The following is a 17,357-nucleotide window of genomic DNA, read 5'->3' on the forward strand; positions in this document are numbered from 1 at the left end:
ACCCGGCTCTGCTAAAACACCCCCGCTACAGCCCGGGCACATCCCGCTCCACGCCGCAGCATCCTCGTCCCGGAGGCCGCCCTGTCGCCACGGCAACCGCCCTCCCCATCACCACGGCAACCCCCTCCGGTCGCCATAGCAACCGCCCTCCCCGGCAGCCCGGCCCCCGCCCTCGCCGTTGCCATGGCCGCGTCCCTCCTCCGGTGGCCGTGGCGACGCGCCTCCCCGCGGGGCGGGCCGGCGGTGACGCGGCGGAGGTGACGCGCGGGGCGGTGGTACCGGGGCGCTCGGCGCTGTCTCCTTGTCCCCATCACGGCTCCCGCTCGGCCCCCCCGCGCCGCCATGTCCGCGCCCGGCAGCGGCGGCGACTTCGGGAACCCGCTCAGGAAGTTCAAGCTCGTCTTCCTGGGCGAGCAGAGCGGTGAGCGCCGGGCCTGGCCCGGGCGGAACCGGGAGGGGCCGGCGGGGCGGGGGCAGCGCCCGGGGCCGTGCGGGGCCGAGGCCGCGCCGTGCCCGGGGTGGGGGACGCGCCCCGGGGAGGGGCGGCCCGGCCTGAGGCCTCCGCGGGCGGGGCAGGCGGGGCCCGGGGCTCCGTTCCCGGCCCTTCCCGTCGGCCGGGGCTCCGTGCCCGACCCTTCCCAGCGGCCGGGGCTCCGTTCCGCCCTCCCGGGCCCGCAGTGCGCCCGCAGCCCGTGCGGGGAGGCGGCCCCAGAGCTGCGGGGGCTCCCGGCGGCTGCGCTGCCCCTCTGGCCGCGGCCTCCTTCCCTCCCTCCCTCGCAGCCGCGGGGGTTTTGTTTTGCCTCAGATGGCCTCCCTTTTGTGCCCCTTCCCTGGGGGTAGGTGGATGAGTTGTGCGATTTCCTTGGAATCGTGGGATTTTGTCGCTGGGAGTGTCCAGGGCCCGCTGGACGGGGCTGGGAGCCGCCTGGGCTATGGAAGGTGTCCCTGCCCACCGCAGGGGTGGAATGGATGAGCTTTGAGGTCCTTTCCAACCCAAACCATCGTGGGGTTATTGCTCCTCACCTTCTCCTGGAGCCTGGAACTGGAGGTCTTGGAGGGATTTCCAGGAGTTTTCTAATTTCCCAGCTTTTCCAATGCAGGATTGACATTGCTGCTAATACACATTTGTCTAATGTGTTTTTTACCCTCTCTAATGTTCCTAATTTCACAACCTTTTTAGGCAGTTTATTCCTCTTTCCTCTTCTATCCATGTCCTTTGAATTTTTCTTGGCTTCCTCCAGCTTCCTGAGCCAGAATTGGAGCTTTATCTTTGTTTTTCGCTTCTTGTCAGTTCTGCACTTTGTCTTGTGATGATATTTGGAGATGTAAATTTAAAGTTTTGAAACAAACCACCAGAGTTTGCTCTGTATCTAAAATCTTGTTACAAAGGAAGGATGGGAGTGTGGAATATTGCTTTTCCACGCAGCCAGAGGCAGCAGAACAGCATCTGGGATATCACCTGCTTTGTTTTGATGTTTATGTCCCAGACTTGGGGATTACATAAGGAGCAGAACAGGGTAACAAAGCAGATTTATTGCTTGCCCAAAGCAAACAAGCGGTTCTTTGTTATCAACACACCTGATTTGAGGGCCAGGTTATCTCCATGATTAAGTTTGGACCTGCAGAGATTGATCTGCCTGTGTCATTTTGGGACTGAAATTTCCAGCTGGCTGTTTCCCAGGAAGGTGTAGCTGGAATGGGCTGAGATTGGCAGCTGCTCTCAGATCAGTGCCACTCCCAAAGCAGTGCTATTTTTTTTTTCCCTCTACTGCTGCTTGAAAGTAATTTTTCTCTTCTCTTGTAGTTGGGAAGACCTCCCTGATCACCAGGTTTATGTATGACAGTTTTGACAATACTTACCAGGTATGTGATTGTATTTGTTTGCTTTTTAACTATATTTGTATTAATATATTAAATATATTTGTATTAATCTATGCCCTGCTGCTCAAATTGATGCCTGGGAGCCCATTTCTCCATGAGGTGTCAGTTCAAGATCAGATAATGGGTTAAAATGTGCTGTGAAATGGTAAATCAAAGCATCCAGTGTGATGTCAGGAAGTGCTGTATCCAGAAAGGGAGCAAGGTTTAGATCCCCTCTGGATGTGGGACAGAGCCTGTGAGAAGCCTTGAGGAAAATGGGGAGAACGTTTTTTTATGGTCAGGATTTCTGGTGCTGGATAATATGGGAGCCTCAGGAAATGGAGAATTAATAAAAACCCAACATCTTCTGACATCCTTAGTCTCTGTTATCTTTAGAGCTTCCATTTCAGAATAGTTGAGTCTGGAGTGTGTAGATGGATCTGCCAGAAGTCAGCTTGGTATATTTTGTCTCTCAATTTTTTTATTACTATTTTTTGACTAAAGGACTAAAGATAGGAAAAGCCAGGGAAGTCTTGGCAGGCAAAGAGGGGGGTGGGGATAAAGAGGCTGCAGATAAAAAGCAGAAGATGTGTAAGAGGCCTGAAGGTTTGGGGAAGAATTAATTTCATCAAAAGCACTCAGAAGTATTTCATGGGAATATCAAATACCTGTAAAGCAGATGAGATTAGGACTTTATCTTTTAATTCAGCCTGGAAGAGTTACTGTGTTAGATTGGGGTGATTGGAAGTCGAGGACAGGTCACCCACTGGAACTGGATCCTCTTGTGCTTCCTGTGCTTTTTCTTCTCCTGTGCTTCCTTTCTTTTCCTGACTCTTGTAAGATGCTCTCATAGATTTCTTTATTGCTTGTTGTAGTTGGTATAAACCATGGCTTGGTTGGAAAGTAGACCTCCCAGAAATAAATTCTCCCTCCCAAAACTGACTGTGTTGCACTTTACAATTATCCAATGGTACACATTCAGCTTTGAGTGTTAAGAATGGGGATAATCTGCCTAAAACACTCAAATCTGGTACATCAGGAGCTCTTTCCTGGGGTTCTGATGAGCTGGGACAGCTCCTTGATTGAAGTGCCTGGGAGTGCACCTAACTTAGTGCACTATTTTAAATGCCTTTGTGCTGGAATTGCTGTAGCAGTGGGAATGGGAGTGAATGCAGACCTGCCTGGGAAATGAAGCTGCTGAATGTCACTGGAAGGGAAGCACATTCTGAAGTAGAAAGGCCTGGATAAAAATGGCCTTTTAGTTTTCAGCTGCCCATATTTTATACGTCTCGTTTGTTCTACCTTTTGGGTATTTCTAACCAGATAATTCTTACCAGACTGAATTGGGGCAGGCCAGAAGGAGCTGCCAGCTCAGATACAATCTGTGTGGAGATACAGGAATGTCTGAGGTTAAAATCCACACTCAGAGGTTCTTGTGGAGCTGAGTGTTGAGGAATGCTGTGAAATACAGCTGGTGCAGATTCCCAGATTGCTTTGGTTTCATCACCTCAGTTGAAGGCAATTGAAGGCAAATCACTTCACCAGCTTCATAACAAGTTTGGGAACATTTGTGAGAGTTTGTGCAGCAAGGGGATGCTGGAAGGCAAGTCACAGCTCCTAATGCTTCTCCTCTTTCCAGGCAACCATTGGAATTGATTTCCTGTCCAAAACAATGTACCTGGAGGACCGCACGGTGAGTGGGGCAGGGCTGGGATGGCTGGGAGGGCTCTTTCCCTTGGCCCTTCCTCCAGCAGCTGCTGGAATCCCCCAGCAGCCTCCAGGAGAACCAGCCTTGGCTGAATCCCATCACTGGTACAAGATCTGATACCTCTATCAGGAAGTCAAAATCTTCCATGGAAAATTGGGGCCGGATAAGGGCCACATCCCAGGGAATGTGCTGCCTCTTGTGTGCACCTGCTTTAGGTGCAGTTTGTTCCCTGAATTTGCAGCTCTGCCTCTGGGATTGTCAGGATGTAAAGGGCTGAGCAGACCTCAGGTAGCACAGAATATTCTGAGCTGGAAAGGACCACGTGGCTCATGCAGTGCAGCTCCTGAAGCCAATAAAAAGCCAAGGAAGGAGTTGGTTTTCCAAGTCTTGATGTCCTTCATGATTGGACCTCATTCCTCCTCCTTGGAAGTTCTTGTGGTAACACAGCTCTGACCTCCTGCAATAAAGCAAATTGGGATTTAGCCTGCATGAGATTCCTGTTTGCACAGAGACCTCTCACTCCCTTCTCCTGGATTTCCTCTCAGTATTTGTGGGTTTGCTCATGTTTTGCCAGTGTTTGCCTTGTTCCCATTTTACTGCTGTGTGAGGAGTGTGACAGAGCTGTGGGGAGCAGGGAACACTCCTGTGTGGAGCTTTGGGCCTCCTGCTTCCAAAGAAGTCTCTTCCCATTGTGTGTGCTGAATTTCCTGAGAATTTCTCTGCCATTTTAGCAATTATTCCCTCTTAGAAAAGTCCTTCTTTAACCTTGGTTTAAGGCCAAGATCCTGGGATTGCTGCTGGACACCTGTGGATGCCTGTGTGCTGTTATAGTGATGTGGGTTCCTCATGGTTGTGTAAGTCAGGATGTCATTCATCTGCTGCTCTGCTATCCAGAAAATCCCATTTTCATCTCAGTGTTGGAATGCTGTGAGCTTTCCTGGTTATGTAAGGGGTTCACAGAGCCCATAAAGCCTGTTCAGATAACAGAGGTGTGGAGTGTAGATAAGAGGAGGGACAAATACAAGCAAACAAGCTGAGAAAATTCAGACACTGGAATAGTTTCTCAGATGTGGTTAATGCTGGATTTTGCAATAGGCTTTGATTTCTGGGTTGGAAATGAGGAATGCTGAGCCTCCAGCTGGGATGTGTGCTTTGGTGGTTTTGATACGGCCTTGCAGCAAAAGCCAGCAGAAGGGATCCTCATCCCTGGAAGGGACAGAATCAAGCTTGGATAGTGGAAGGTGTCGCTGCCCATGGCAGGGGTGGAATGAGATGAGCTTGAAGATCCCATCCACCCCAAACCATTCTGGGATTCCATGAAACACGTGGAGTTTGGTTCTTTAAAACCATCTCCAGAAGGGCAGCTGTGTGACATTCCCAGCATTGGGATGTGTTGCATTAAGTGAGCTGGAGCCACCTGAAGCCCTATCCTCAGTCCTGGCTGTCAGGAGCCACATCCCTCATGTGCCAGTTCCCCTCATTCCTGACAGACTGAGCAGTTCCTCCTTCTCTGTTTGTCCATATCTTCCCAGCCTTGGTGGACTGCAGTGCAGGGGAAGCCAGCCTGCAGGGTGGTTGTTCTTGAGGGTTCCACCACCTCTGCTTTTCCAGTGGGATCATCCAGGCTGGGCTGAGGTGGTCCTTAGGGTCAAGAGTCCCACATCTGGTCAGCTGCTTGTGTGGCTGTTCTGGCAGGGCCCTTGAGGCCTGGCTGTGCATTTCCCTTGTTAGCTGGTGCCATGAGGAGGGATTTAGGGGTTGGAATGTGTGAGATATTCCTGGGTGTGTGGAGGGTGGGATGTTCCCAGACCTCGGGAAGTGCCGCTGCCTCTTTTCACATTTCTGTTCCATTTGAACTTTCCTTTTTGTTGCCTTAGTTTTGCTTTGCAGCTTATTTTTATTTCTTTATTTTGATTTCACTCGAGTTTTGGTTTTGTTCTCCATTTTCCTGCTGTTCCCCTTCCCCTTGCCCTGCACTTTTCCATTTCCCAGATCAGGCTGCAGCTGTGGGACACAGCCGGCCAGGAGAGGTTCCTCATTCCCAGCTCCATCCGTGACTCTGCTGTGGCTCTCATTGTCTTTGACATCACAAGTAGGTATCGAGCTCAGGCTCTGCCAGGGACCTTGCTTTTAACACATATCTTTATTCTGGAAGTGGTGGTGGTACCCAAACAGAGCTAAAATAGCCCATCAGTCACCTGTGGGTGTTGGCAGGGATTGGGAGTTCCTGTGTCTGTGCTGGTTTTTGGTAGCCTTTGGAAAGCTTTACTGTTTTTCTGTTTTGTTTTGTTTTGTTTTATTTTTCTAACTTCAAAATTATTTTTCTTTTTCATTTCTGGGTAAGGAGAGAGGTTATACAAGTAACAGCTTCAGGTGCCAAAGCAAAGGAGGATTGTCAGAGTAGGTAAAACAAAATAGGACCCTTTTAAACAAAATCTGTGGAGTGACTTAGGAGGATTCAAGATTCACATTTTGTTGGAAAAGAAACCGGGAGACTCACAAGAGAGCTTCTGAAAGAGGAGAGATGCAACAAGCACAATTTCTAAAGAACAAACAAGCTTACAGGGAAATTCTCTGTAACTCTTGACATGAATGTTTAAATACAGGATAGGAAGTTATGAAGAGAATAATTTCATTGTTATTGATTCCACTTGATCTGGTAGGGGTTTTGTTAATCTACAGTATCAGGCATTATATGAATTTCAGTAAAGAAAACAGCACAGGCAGAAAAGGTCTGGCCCAGCTTTATTCTGTTACAAACAAGTTTGGAGTGAGGTGTTTGTTTTGCTCTGCTAGGCTGAAGTGCTTAACAAATAATAGGCTGTGATTTATCCTCACTATTCAGGGCAAATAATTTCTTGATATTTCTCCAGTCCTGGAGAGAATTCTGGGGGAACTCCTGGTTTGGTGCAAATGGTGTCTGACTGGCCTGTTTGGGGAGCACAGAGGTGTGCAGGTGGTGGCCTGTGCTGAGGCAGCTGGGCAGGATGCACAGCTTGGCATCATTTTTCCCACTGTGCAGGTACAGGATGCTGTTTGTCCAAGCAGCTGGAAACATTTTGCCAGTCCAAGTTGTTCTTAACAGCTCCCAACCATGTCAGAAGAAATTAAGTGACAGCTGATCTCATAATTCTTCAGTAACGGGCTGATCTTTGCAGATAATTTCATTTTTTCCACAGTTCTTAGTGACTGGGAGGTTTAAAGTTTTCTTGTGTTGCAGAAGGGACATGCCCAGGTACTTCTGGGGGAACAATGGAATTGTTTAGCTATTGTTGATGCGCTGGACATCCCAAAATGCAGGTGGAGAGGTCCATGAGGGGAGTCCATACTCAGCTCAGGCCCTTCCTGAGGGTTGTTCCTAAAGGGGGCTGGGCTCATTCCTGGTGTCCCACAGTGGTTATCTGTATTTTCCCTTCTAAAATGGATGCACACAAACCTGGACTTGTAGGAATGCAGTAAACCTGGGCCACTTCGGGGGTGTCTGTGTGGTACCTGGTCACAGGAGATCTTCCCTCAAATAACTTTGCCCTGCACAAATTACAAATTAAACAAGTTTATAAAATTAAATAAATTCAACAAATTAAACAAATTACCTGGGCCAGCTCTGTGGTTCTTCCTCCAGTTGCCTTTTGCTGTGAGTCTGAAGGTTTGGGATGGTTCAGTGAATGTTCTTGGGGAATATTCCAGTGTGACAGCACTGTCCAGGGAGGGTGTGGAAGCTTGGAAAATCCAGGAGCTGTAGGGATCAGCCTGATCTTCCAGCTCTGCTGTGACACTGCCCAGGTGCTCCCACTTTGTCACCTTGAATTTCCTGGCATGGAGAAGAGTCCTGACTTCTGCTCCTGTAATCAAGTCTGCCGTCAAAATGAAGCAAGAGCTAATTGCTTTAACTATAAACCCTAATCTTCCTTAAGCCCCAGGGCATCAGCTCGACATTCCCTGATGGAGATAAGATGTTGTTTTGAATCTAACTGCAGCCCTGTGCTTTATCAGCTTCTCTTCCTCTTCTAAACAAGCAGTGATTGGTCCTGAAGAAGCTGCTTTTTCCTTGATGAGCTGCTTCATTAACCAGTGCTCTGCCTCCCTGCTGGGATTATTTGTGGCTGTAAACTGGAAACCAGTGGGTGCCTCCAGAAAACTGTTGGGAAGGAGGAGCAATCCTGTTTTCAGGCACTGTAGGGTGAAGGAAAAGGACTCCCAGTGTGGAAAGCTTTTTGTTTGGGGAGTTTTTGAGTAGTGCTGGTGTTCAGCCAGACAGGTCCCAGACCTTGGAGCTGTCAAATATAATAATATATAATAATAACAGTTTGTGTTTGGGGTCAAACTCTTTCAGCATTTTTGTGACTCCTGTGCTGCTCTGCAAGGGAGAACCCAGTGCCCTTTGCACCACCTGAACCCTGCAGTGTGTAACACTTGCTTTCATTTCTGCTGGAATTTAAATTATCATTGCTTCCATATCACATGAAAATCCCCACTGCCATCACATGGATGCTCCATGCTGGAGGTTGGATGCTGTTTTCCTGCCTGGTGTCTGTCCTGTGGGAATTGCCCCAAAAGCTTTGATCAGAGATGCTCCAGGCTATGAGTCCTGTGAGATCCCATCCTTAATCCTGGGAGATCAGTGCTGTACTGTTGGCTACCCCCAGTAATGAGGTGGGAGCCAAATCCTAGAGGTGTTTGGGAGTAGCAGGATCTCTGGGCAAGCAGAGGAGGGAATTAAAGCACTTGACAAACAGATCCAGGAAACGGCTCTGCTGGGGTTGGATTTGGGGCGAGATGACACGGTCAGCTCAGCTGCTGCAGTTGGGTGTGGAAGTGGCCTTTTCCCTAAAAGGTTTTCCTGCTCTCTCTCCTCTCCTGGTGGGCCGGGCTGGCCCCAGCAGGTGCGGCTGCAGCTCTGGGACACGGCGGGGCAGGAGCGGTTCCGCAGCCTCATCCCCAGCTACATCCGCGACTCCACCATCGCCGTCGTGGTCTATGACATCACAAGTGAGTGCTGGCAGCTCAGGGCAGGGCTGCTCTGCTGTGTCCTTGGTAGAAACACCCCACATGAGCAGAACTGAGAAGTTACAACCACAAGTTCTGCAAAAACATCATTAAAATCGGAGATGTTTTCACACCTTCCTTGTTTTTCTGTCTGGGCGGGAAATAATTGATGTGGGGCGGGGAGGTTTGGAGAAGCACCTGTATGGGAATGTGCCCCCTCTTGAGAGAGTGCCAAAACTGTCCTTTGTCCCCTCAAAAAGGAAAGAAGCCCAGAAGTTTCTCTCCTGGATTTGGTGAAAAAGCCACCTCATAAGTCTAAAGGACTTCACCTCAAACTTAAGCATAGCTAATTCGATAGGATTATCTAATCTATCAAAAAGTCCCACCTAAGCAATTTAGTAGAAAAAGAAGTGAACAAAGAAACTAATCGCATTTGTAAAGTGTTTTGCCAAAAGCAAAAATCTCCTGCACCTAGCTCAGTTTTTCTCTGTTTGTTATTTTGCCTTTTATTAAACCTTTTTGTTTCCAACACTGCAACAGAAGCCATCCTGCCTCCAAAAGTAGCTGAGCTATCTTAAATGTATTATAGACCTCCAAAAGCTTATTAGACCTTACTAAAAAAAAATACTATAACACACCTGAGTACCAGTGAAGCATTTTGCCTGTCATAAAGGAGTTTTATCCTCAGCTTTGCTATTTCATTCTTCCCTGCAGACTTGAATTCTTTCCAGCAAACCTCCAAGTGGATCGATGACGTCAGGACAGAGCGAGGCAGTGATGTCATCATCATGTTGGTGGGGAACAAAACCGACCTGGCAGACAAGAGGTAACAGGGGACCCAGGGGTCAGGCTGGGCTTAAAACAAGGCTTAGTTTTAAACACAACATCGTTTGCTTGTCAGGAAATTCTCATTTCTGGTTTTAGCAAAAGTTATTCCCTTTGCTGTCCAAAAAATAGTTAAAACAAACCCACCTAAAAAAATTGCTTAAGTGGCTCTGCACCATTATCTCAGTAGGGTATTTTGTCTGATTTTTCTTTTCACACTGAGGTAGAGGCTAAAAGCTGCCTGTGAAAGCAAGGAAATCAGCTGATTTTCACTGGTTTCCACTAATTACCCCCACTCTCTCTGCACGTGCAGCTGGAAGTTCATGGCACAATTTCTCCTCGTTAAGAAGCAGCACAAACTTTTGTAGGATTAATCTAAAAGTATGAATTTCTCTGAGTATAAATTTCATGTCATACATAACACACACTGAGCTTGTGGATGTGTGAAAGGAAATCAAATTAGCAAAACCCAAACTTCCCCCAAAGACAGACCCAAGAATTTGATTAGACTATCCGAAAATGACACAGATTAATGTTTTGGGAGGTGCCATAAAGCATTTTGCTTTAAAACTCTTAATTCTACAGCACATCAACCAAAACAGCCAATGTAATGAGCTCTTAGAAGAGCACAGGCTTTACTTTGTGTTTCTATTTTAAATTCTTCTCTGGATTGTTGATTTAACAGTGATTTTGTTGAATATTTTCAGAGATTTTTGTTCCTTAGGAAGGTATCAGGAGCAGTGTCAATAAGGGAAGGTTTTTATTTTAATGGGTGGTGCCAGAAGCAGTTGGCAAAGGGAAGATGGACTGAACCAGGCAGTTCCAGCCCTTCCAACTGAGACATCCTCACACATCCCAGAAATGTGGGCTTTGGCTGTCAGGAGGTGTGTGAGGGCTTGAAGCCACAGGGGGTTTTTGGTCTGATGCACAGAAAATCACCTCAGGAAGGTAGAACTGGGAAACACCTGGATCTGACAGCAAAGTCTTGAAAAATCAAGTTCTTGTACTTTGGCTGTTCACAAGATTTTCCTTATCAAAGGAGAACAATTCATAGATGAAATGAATGTTTTCTCAGCAATGTCTTGGCTTTTATTTTGAATATCAGTTTACTCTGTTTCTTGGGACGATGGGCAGGTTGATCTGAGTGTTCCATTGTGGGGCATTCCCACATTTTTAATTCTAAGCCCTGCTTTGCTCACTCCTGCACCTTCAGGATGGGCTGTGATGTGGATTTTCTCCTGTCATTCTGGTGGTTTTGTGTCCCAACATCCCTGGCTGTTTGTCCTGCAGGTTTTTAGTATTCATGCCCAGCAGGAAAAGCAGGGATTGGCTTTTGGCTTTTCCCACTTCACTGGGAAGCATTTTGAGGTGTCCCATGCCTTGCACTTTGGAAATATTCCTAAAACTTGCTGCTGAGAGCTTCAAGAATACGATAAAAACATGTACAGTTCATTTTGCTTAAGAATTCCATGTGTGATGAATTCATGATGTGTCCCTGAAATCGTTCACAAAAGCAAAATCCAAGATGTTGTCCCTGAGCCAGCTCTGGATTCTGACCACTGAGCCTCTCCCATGCCCTCCTGGCAGCTGGGAATAACTGCAGCTCCCTGGCTGAATATCCTGGCATTTCTAATTCCTCTCAAAATCCAGTTCCATATGAAACTAGAAAGGCCAATGGGATCATTTCAGCCTTGGAGTATTTCCTGATGGTGCACAACAGCTGGCCCAGCACTGCTGGAAGAATTAAAAATACCAGAAGAATTGTTTGAAGCAGCTACAGCTGAAGTTCATGCAGCACTGGAAATTCTTATTTTGGCAGCTGAATGTGACAGTAGTCCTGGTGTGGGCTGGAATTTGGAATGATGGGGAAGGGAATATCCAGGTGTCAGTAGCAGGAGCTGCCTTGCCTTTCTTTTCAAAGGACCTTGGGGTTTTGTGAGGCTGAAATTCTGGGCCTGTAAAGGCTGCATAAAGCCACCTTTAGTGTCACAAAGGTGGCTTTATTTTTTGAGACAGAATACAGGGGAGCCATTCATCCTCTGATAAAAACCAGGGATGAGGCAAGTTCTGAGGCCAAAAAGCAGCACTAAAAATAGCCCTGTTCCTGTTCAGTGCAGCCTGGTAAGGCAATGTTGCTTCAGTTGGTAGGGTTTTTTTTTTTTAATTTTTTTTTATTGGTTTTTTTGGTTTTTTTGTTTGTTTTTTTTTTTTCTTTCTCCTTGCAGTTTTCTTTCTCTCATTTTTGGACTCTTTTGCTTTGGTTTGGTTTTTCTGCTCTGTGATTTGTTCTCATTACTGGAGAAGCCCAGGAGCTGAATGTGCTGTGTGTTGAAAGCAGTGCTAAAGCAGGACTTAATGGGACACAGAGGGGCAATTCCAGGTGCTTGTCCCCAAGCTGCTGCACTGTCCCTGCTGCTGGAGCCTTTCTGGAGCCTTTGTGTCACCTCTCAGCATTCCCTCTGTCAGATTTGGGAAACTCCCTGTCTCAGTGTGGGGATTTTTCCTTGCCTGGAATGCTGTTGGTGAGGCTCAGGTGTTCTGCACAAACTTCACCCTGTGCATCTGCCACAACTCCAGGGGCTCCCTAGGGAGTTTTCCTGAGGTGTTTTCACTCCCAGCTGGAAGACCTGGGGCTGGTGAAGCCTCCAGGGTCCTGAGGTGGGCTGCACCCTCTTGGAGGGGGAGCAGCAGCTCCCTGCCAGCCATCTCTAACTCTTCCTTCTGTTCCTTGTGTCTCTTTTCCACCTTTGTGCAGGCAAATCACCACAGAGGAAGGGGAACAGAGAGCCAAAGAGCTGAATGTGATGTTCATTGAGACCAGTGCAAAGACTGGCTACAATGTGAAACAGGTAAAACCTCCAGGCTGAGCTCTCAGTCAGGAATCTCACTGCTCTGGGTCTGCTCCAGGGTGGATTTGGGATCCTGCAGGAACTTCCCTGTGTTTAATGCCAGCCCCTGAGATGTGTCTTGGTTTGTGTAGTGCAAGCAGCTTTCCTGTTGAGTCCATGATTCCCTGTCAAAGCAGCTTGGTACAACCTCACAGTTGGATTGGGAGGCTTTGGGCTCAGTTTTTGTGGCTGTTCTGGATTGAATCCACTTTAGTGGTGGATTTTGACTCCTGTTGCCTTCTTTGCCCAGTGGGTGTTTGTGAGGAGAGCTGGGATGTGGAGGCTGCAAGCCCCAGCACCTCACTGGAACCTGGGTTTTGCAGGAGCACCCTTTGAGGGGTGGCTGAGGAGGGAAATCAGCAGCAGCAGGGATTGCTCTGGGGTTTGATGCAGCAGAGTTCAGCAGCCTGGCAGTGTCTGTGCTGTGTGAGGGCAGCAGGGAGAGCTCCAAACATTGACTGAGGAGTGATGCAAACCCATTTTCCAGGTTTTCTGGGGGTAGCAGAGCCTTTCCCAGTGTAAGTGCAACTCCCTGGAACCAGCAGTTCTGCTGAGGAATGGCTCTTTGGCAGCAGGACTGATCTGAAGGGCTGGGCTCTAAAAGCTCTGTTGTTCCACAGAGGAATATTTAGTGCCAGCTGAGTGATCAGAAATCCCCAAATGTGCACCCTTTGTGCACAAGCAGAGGCTGAACATGGTAAATGATGTTCAGTAAGTGCAGGAGGGAGTTCCATGAATCCCTGGAAGATGTTACTAATTAATTCCACATTCTCTTCGAGGAGGAACAGGTAAAATAAACTGGTTTTTTGTAGGCATTGATAAGTTCTTTAATATAAGCTCTTTAAAACCTGTTCAATATCCTGCATAAAATTCTCGTGGCATTTTTGATCACTGCTCTGCTTGCTAAAGTACCCACTTAAGGAGTTGGTACAACTCAGACTCAGAGTCCTGCTGTGAAACAGTGTTTTTAACAGGAACTTGTTTCTGACAAGCCTTGAGCTTCTCTCTTGCTGCTTTCCAGCTTTTCCGCCGTGTGGCTGCTGCCTTACCTGGGATGGACAGCACACCAGAGAAGAGCAAAGAAGACAGTATCCTTGTTTTTCCTGTGGAATTGGGCAATTATCTGGTGTTAAATTTGGCTTACTGACTTTCTATGGCACATTGTGGGGATGGCCTTGCTGGGGTTTGCAGGGATGTGGCTGAAGCAGGGCGTGGAGCTGTTGGAGTGTGAGCAGAGGGATGGAGCAGCTCTGCCGTGAGGAAAGGTTGGGACAATTGGGATTGTTCAGGCTGGAGAAGAGAAGCTTTGTGGTGACCTAATTTGGGCCTTCAGGACCTGAAGAAGCCAAAAAGAAAAATGGAAAGAGAATATTTACAATGGTTTGGGGCGACACGACAAGGGGGAATGGCTTCCCACTGCCACAGGGCAGGGTTAGATGGGATATTGGGAAGGAGTCCTTCCCTGTGAGGGTGGTGAGGCCCTGACACAGGGTGCTCAGAGAAGCTGTGGCTGCTCTGGATCCCTGGAAGTGTCCAAGGCCAGGTTGGATGGGGTTTGGAGCCACTGGGACAGTGGAAGCTGTCCCTGCCCAGGGCAGGGGGTGGCACTGGGTGATCTTTAAGATCCCCTCCAACCCAAGCCACCCTGGGATTGTATGACCCTGTTCGTGGGCCAGGTATAAATACACACAACTAATCACCAGCACGAGTTTTGCTTCTCCACTCGAACTGAGGCTGAAATTTCCACGCCTTTAGAACACCAAAGTTCGTTACTCTTTTTGTCCCTCCTCTGCGAGGTCTCACCACGTGCCTGGCTTTGCCTGTGCAGGCAGGTTGTGGAAAGACCCCACACAACCCTTCCAGATCCTGTCCTGGGTGATTCCTTAACTGTCCCTGCAGTGATTGACATCAAACTAGAGAAGCCCCCCGAGCAGCCAGTGACGGAGAGCGGGTGCTCCTGCTAACAGCCCCAGCGGCAGCAGCCCCGGCGGCCGGGCTGGCGGAGACCGTCGCGCTCATCGCCCCCGGGGCTGCCAAACCATCCCCAAGCGAGCAATGAACCCCTGGGTACTGGTGGGGAGCAGCCCCGGCTCCCCTCTCACTGCATGGTTTGAGCCCTGAGTGCAGAATGAGTGTCCTGTCTTTTGAGTTTATTTTTTTATGTTGTTGCACTTTGGCACCACGGTGCCCTTCACACTTTCTCTCTCTCTCTCTCCCCCTCCCTCTCTCTCTCTCTTCCTCCCTTTCTCCCCCCTGTTCCCACCTGGAGCCTCCCTGCTCAGATGTATCTTGTGAATGCCATGGAAAAGCTGCCGAGTTAGGGAAGACAAAAATGAAGCTTTGGGGGGTGGGTTTTCTGCCTTCCCTCCTGCCTTGCATCCTCCCCCTGCCTTCTCCAGCCCTCTGTCCTGCATCCCCACTTCCTCTGGTAAAAGGCTGCTCCTTAAACTTAAACCAGTCACTTGGACTTGCCTTTTTGGACTCTGCAGGTTCCCAGGCTTTGCTTCCCACAGGGCACACATCCCATGAGCTCTCTGGTTTCTCCTTTCTGTGGATGATCCTGGCTAACTCTTGCTCACCACTTCCCAGTTTTGCCCCTCGAGTCACACAGGCCCTGGAAAGCCCCAGACTCTGAGAGCTTTGGGTTGTTGCTCCCATTTCTGTGGCAGGGACATCCCAGAGCCTGCTGGAATCTCTTTCCATCCAGAGGATGTTGGTGAGTGTTGGCTGCAGATGTGGGGGAGGATGAGGAAACAGAGGCTTTGCAGCCTGAGGCTGGGTGGGGAGAGATCCTCAGGGATTCTGGAAGCAAAGAGTGACCTGGAATCCATCACTGCAGGGGCAATACCTGCCCTGGGAGTCATGGATGCTCCTCAGGCTCCTTCCCTGATCTCCATTCTCCTGTTTTTTGTCATGGGAGCTATTTCATGCAGAGCAGAAGAGCCATAGCAGAGGGAAGGGCAACATTCCACTCCCATTCCCAGGTTGCTTGATGGAATCATTCCCATTGCCTCTGCCCTTGGAGCAGAGCTCTGGGGTGGGACCAGCAGCCATTTGACTCCTGGGGTGAGTTTCAACCTTTGCCAAAGCTGAGGGGAGCAGTGGCAGGGGATTCCTGTCACAGTGGGTGGAGGATTGGAGGACTGGATGCTGCTGAAGGGAAATCTGGGGTCACTCCCCAACCTAGGAGGTTGGGAGCTGCCTCCTTTCCCCCAGCCCCTGGTTTGGAATTAATTCATAGAGCTTTTCAGAGATTTCCTGGGGTTTTGGGTCCACAAAAAGTCAGCAGAGAGGAGAATTCCGCTGTCCTTTCCCCACCTGGCCTATGGGACACAGAGCATGCTGTGGTAGGACAGTGACCACGGTGGGGGTGGGGGGGCAGTGGCACTCCCTCCCCTCCCTTGGCAGGGTGTCCCTCGGTCCCTGACACCCGATGAGGGGAAGGGACAGCCCCGGGCTGGGATGTGGCAGCCCTGGCCTGGCAGCAGCTCACTGAGGTGCCCAGAGTCCCCTCCCCTGGCCGCAGGAGGAAGCTGGGATGTGAGTCCTGTCCCCCCCTCGGGAAGCTGATCCCATTCCCTGTACATAGCCCCTTGTGGGAGTTGCTGGTGTCGGTGTCCGTGTCTGTAGAACAGGTGTTGCTGTCCCTCCCCAGGCAGCTCTGCTGTCCCTTGTGTTGTTCGAGTCACGGACCGGGGCGGGAGGGGGGAGACCCCAATTAGGGGCGGGGGGTAATTAGTGGAATCCAATAGTTCCCTTCCCACTGTTTTTCTGGATGTGTTCCTGCCGTGTGTCCGGCCCCGCTGTCTTGTAGCTGTAGCGAGTAAGTGTGACTGTAACTCTGAGTAAGGACTGTGTGACACAGCCACAGTGTATCACTAAATAAATAAAGTTATTTCACCAACATTGCGCTCTCCTGCTGCCACGGCGAGCTGGGGGGAAAGAGGGCTTTGCTCCGAGCTGACATTCCTGTCCTGAGCAGGGATGGAGGAGGAACAGAGGAAGGATGAAGAGGAAGAATGGAGGAGAAGGAGGAAGATGAGGCGAAATGGAAGAAGAGGAGGAGGGGTGGGTAGAGGAGGAATGATGAATGAAGAAGGACAGGAGGAGGAGGGACAGAGGTGGAGGAATGGAGAAGGAAGGACAGAGGAGGGAGGAAGAATGGAGCAGAAGGACAGAGGAGGAGGGAGAAAGGACTTTGCTGATGTTGTTGCAAAATGTGGAATATATAACAATGTTCTCAGGACATCTCTTTGATGTTTGATCTTTGTTACTTTCAAGCCTAATCAGGAAAGAAAAGGTATTTAATCCAAGAAATTGAGGAGGCAATGAACTGGAAGTGATGTCCGGGCGTTGGAAGAAGTGACTTGTGGATGGAATTGCCTCATTGAGGGTTAGGGCTGGACATGCTTGAATGATCTCAGCCCTGGGGGAGGTTACCAAAGCTTGGGAAGAAGGATCCCTATTTTGGGATAACAACAGGACCCTGTGGATGCAAATGTGACTCTGAATGGCTCTGAATGGAGCCCTCAGGTGAGCCCTGCCCTGCAACACTCCTGGGACTGATCCTGCTGCTCCAGAAAGACCTGCAGCCTGAACCCCTGGCAGTGCTCCCTTCATCCCTGCAAGTATCCAAGGCCAGGTTGGACAGGGCTTGGAGCAACCTGGGATAGTGGAAGGTGTCCCTGCCCATGGCACGGGGTGGAACTGGATGATCCTTCCCACCCAAACCATTCCATGATTTTATAAATTTGTGCCTCTCACTACCCAGTTTTGTCAGTAAAAAAATCCAGTGTTGCTGGAGCTGTTGTTTTCCCACCAGGAATCAGCAACTGCTCAAATTCTGGAGGATGAAATAGACTCTGGTGGCCTTAATGCTTTGCTAATTAACATACCCAAAACATGAATGTGCCTTGGGAAAGAATCCACTCTTTCCTGTCAGCCAGGTCAGCAGGAAAACACCTGAGTCATTCCCTGGGAGGAGCTGCCTGGGGCAGGTGAGACCTTCCTGGAGCTCCTGCCAGGGAATGCTCTGAAGCAGGAGGGACAAATTCAACCTTGAAATCTGCAGCTCCTCCTTCCCTATGGGA

The 17,357-nt window shown here is 49.3% G+C and overlaps 1 protein-coding gene across 4 annotated transcripts; it reads left to right on the forward strand.

The window, feature by feature from the left end:
* Positions 1 to 260: 260 nt before the first annotated feature.
* Positions 261 to 16,045, forward strand: RAB41 (RAB41, member RAS oncogene family). Of its 4 annotated transcripts, none has more exons than XM_084212857.1 (9): positions 281 to 421; positions 1,805 to 1,863; positions 3,500 to 3,553; positions 5,561 to 5,660; positions 8,449 to 8,557; positions 9,269 to 9,380; positions 12,135 to 12,228; positions 13,289 to 13,355; positions 14,167 to 16,045. In XM_084212857.1, exons 2-9 carry the CDS (start codon positions 1,838 to 1,840, stop codon positions 14,229 to 14,231), a joined length of 627 nt encoding a protein of 208 aa, XP_084068983.1. In that variant the 5' UTR covers positions 281 to 421; positions 1,805 to 1,837; the 3' UTR covers positions 14,232 to 16,045. The 4 variants fall into 4 exon arrangements, with proteins under 4 accessions (XP_084068982.1, XP_084068983.1, XP_084068984.1 ...); XM_084212858.1 differs by having other exon boundaries at positions 8,452 to 8,557; XM_084212856.1 differs by lacking the exon at positions 5,561 to 5,660 and having other exon boundaries at positions 261 to 421; positions 8,452 to 8,557; positions 14,167 to 16,044.
* Positions 16,046 to 17,357: the final 1,312 nt, after the last annotated feature.

This window comes from Fringilla coelebs (assembly GCF_963513975.1).
Source record: "Fringilla coelebs genome assembly, chromosome: 11".
In the NCBI taxonomy this organism is placed as follows: domain Eukaryota; kingdom Metazoa; phylum Chordata; class Aves; order Passeriformes; family Fringillidae; genus Fringilla; species Fringilla coelebs.

Coding starts and splice junctions, on each gene's coding strand:
- RAB41 (XM_084212856.1), top strand. CDS start 343: ATGTCCGCGCCCGGCAGCGGCGGCGACTTCGGGAACCCGCTCAGGAAG. Junction 3,554..8,451: donor TGTACCTGGAGGACCGCACG/GTGAGTGGGGCA, acceptor TGGCCCCAGCAG/GTGCGGCTGCAGCTCTGGGA. Junction 12,229..13,288: donor CTGGCTACAATGTGAAACAG/GTAAAACCTCCA, acceptor GCTGCTTTCCAG/CTTTTCCGCCGTGTGGCTGC.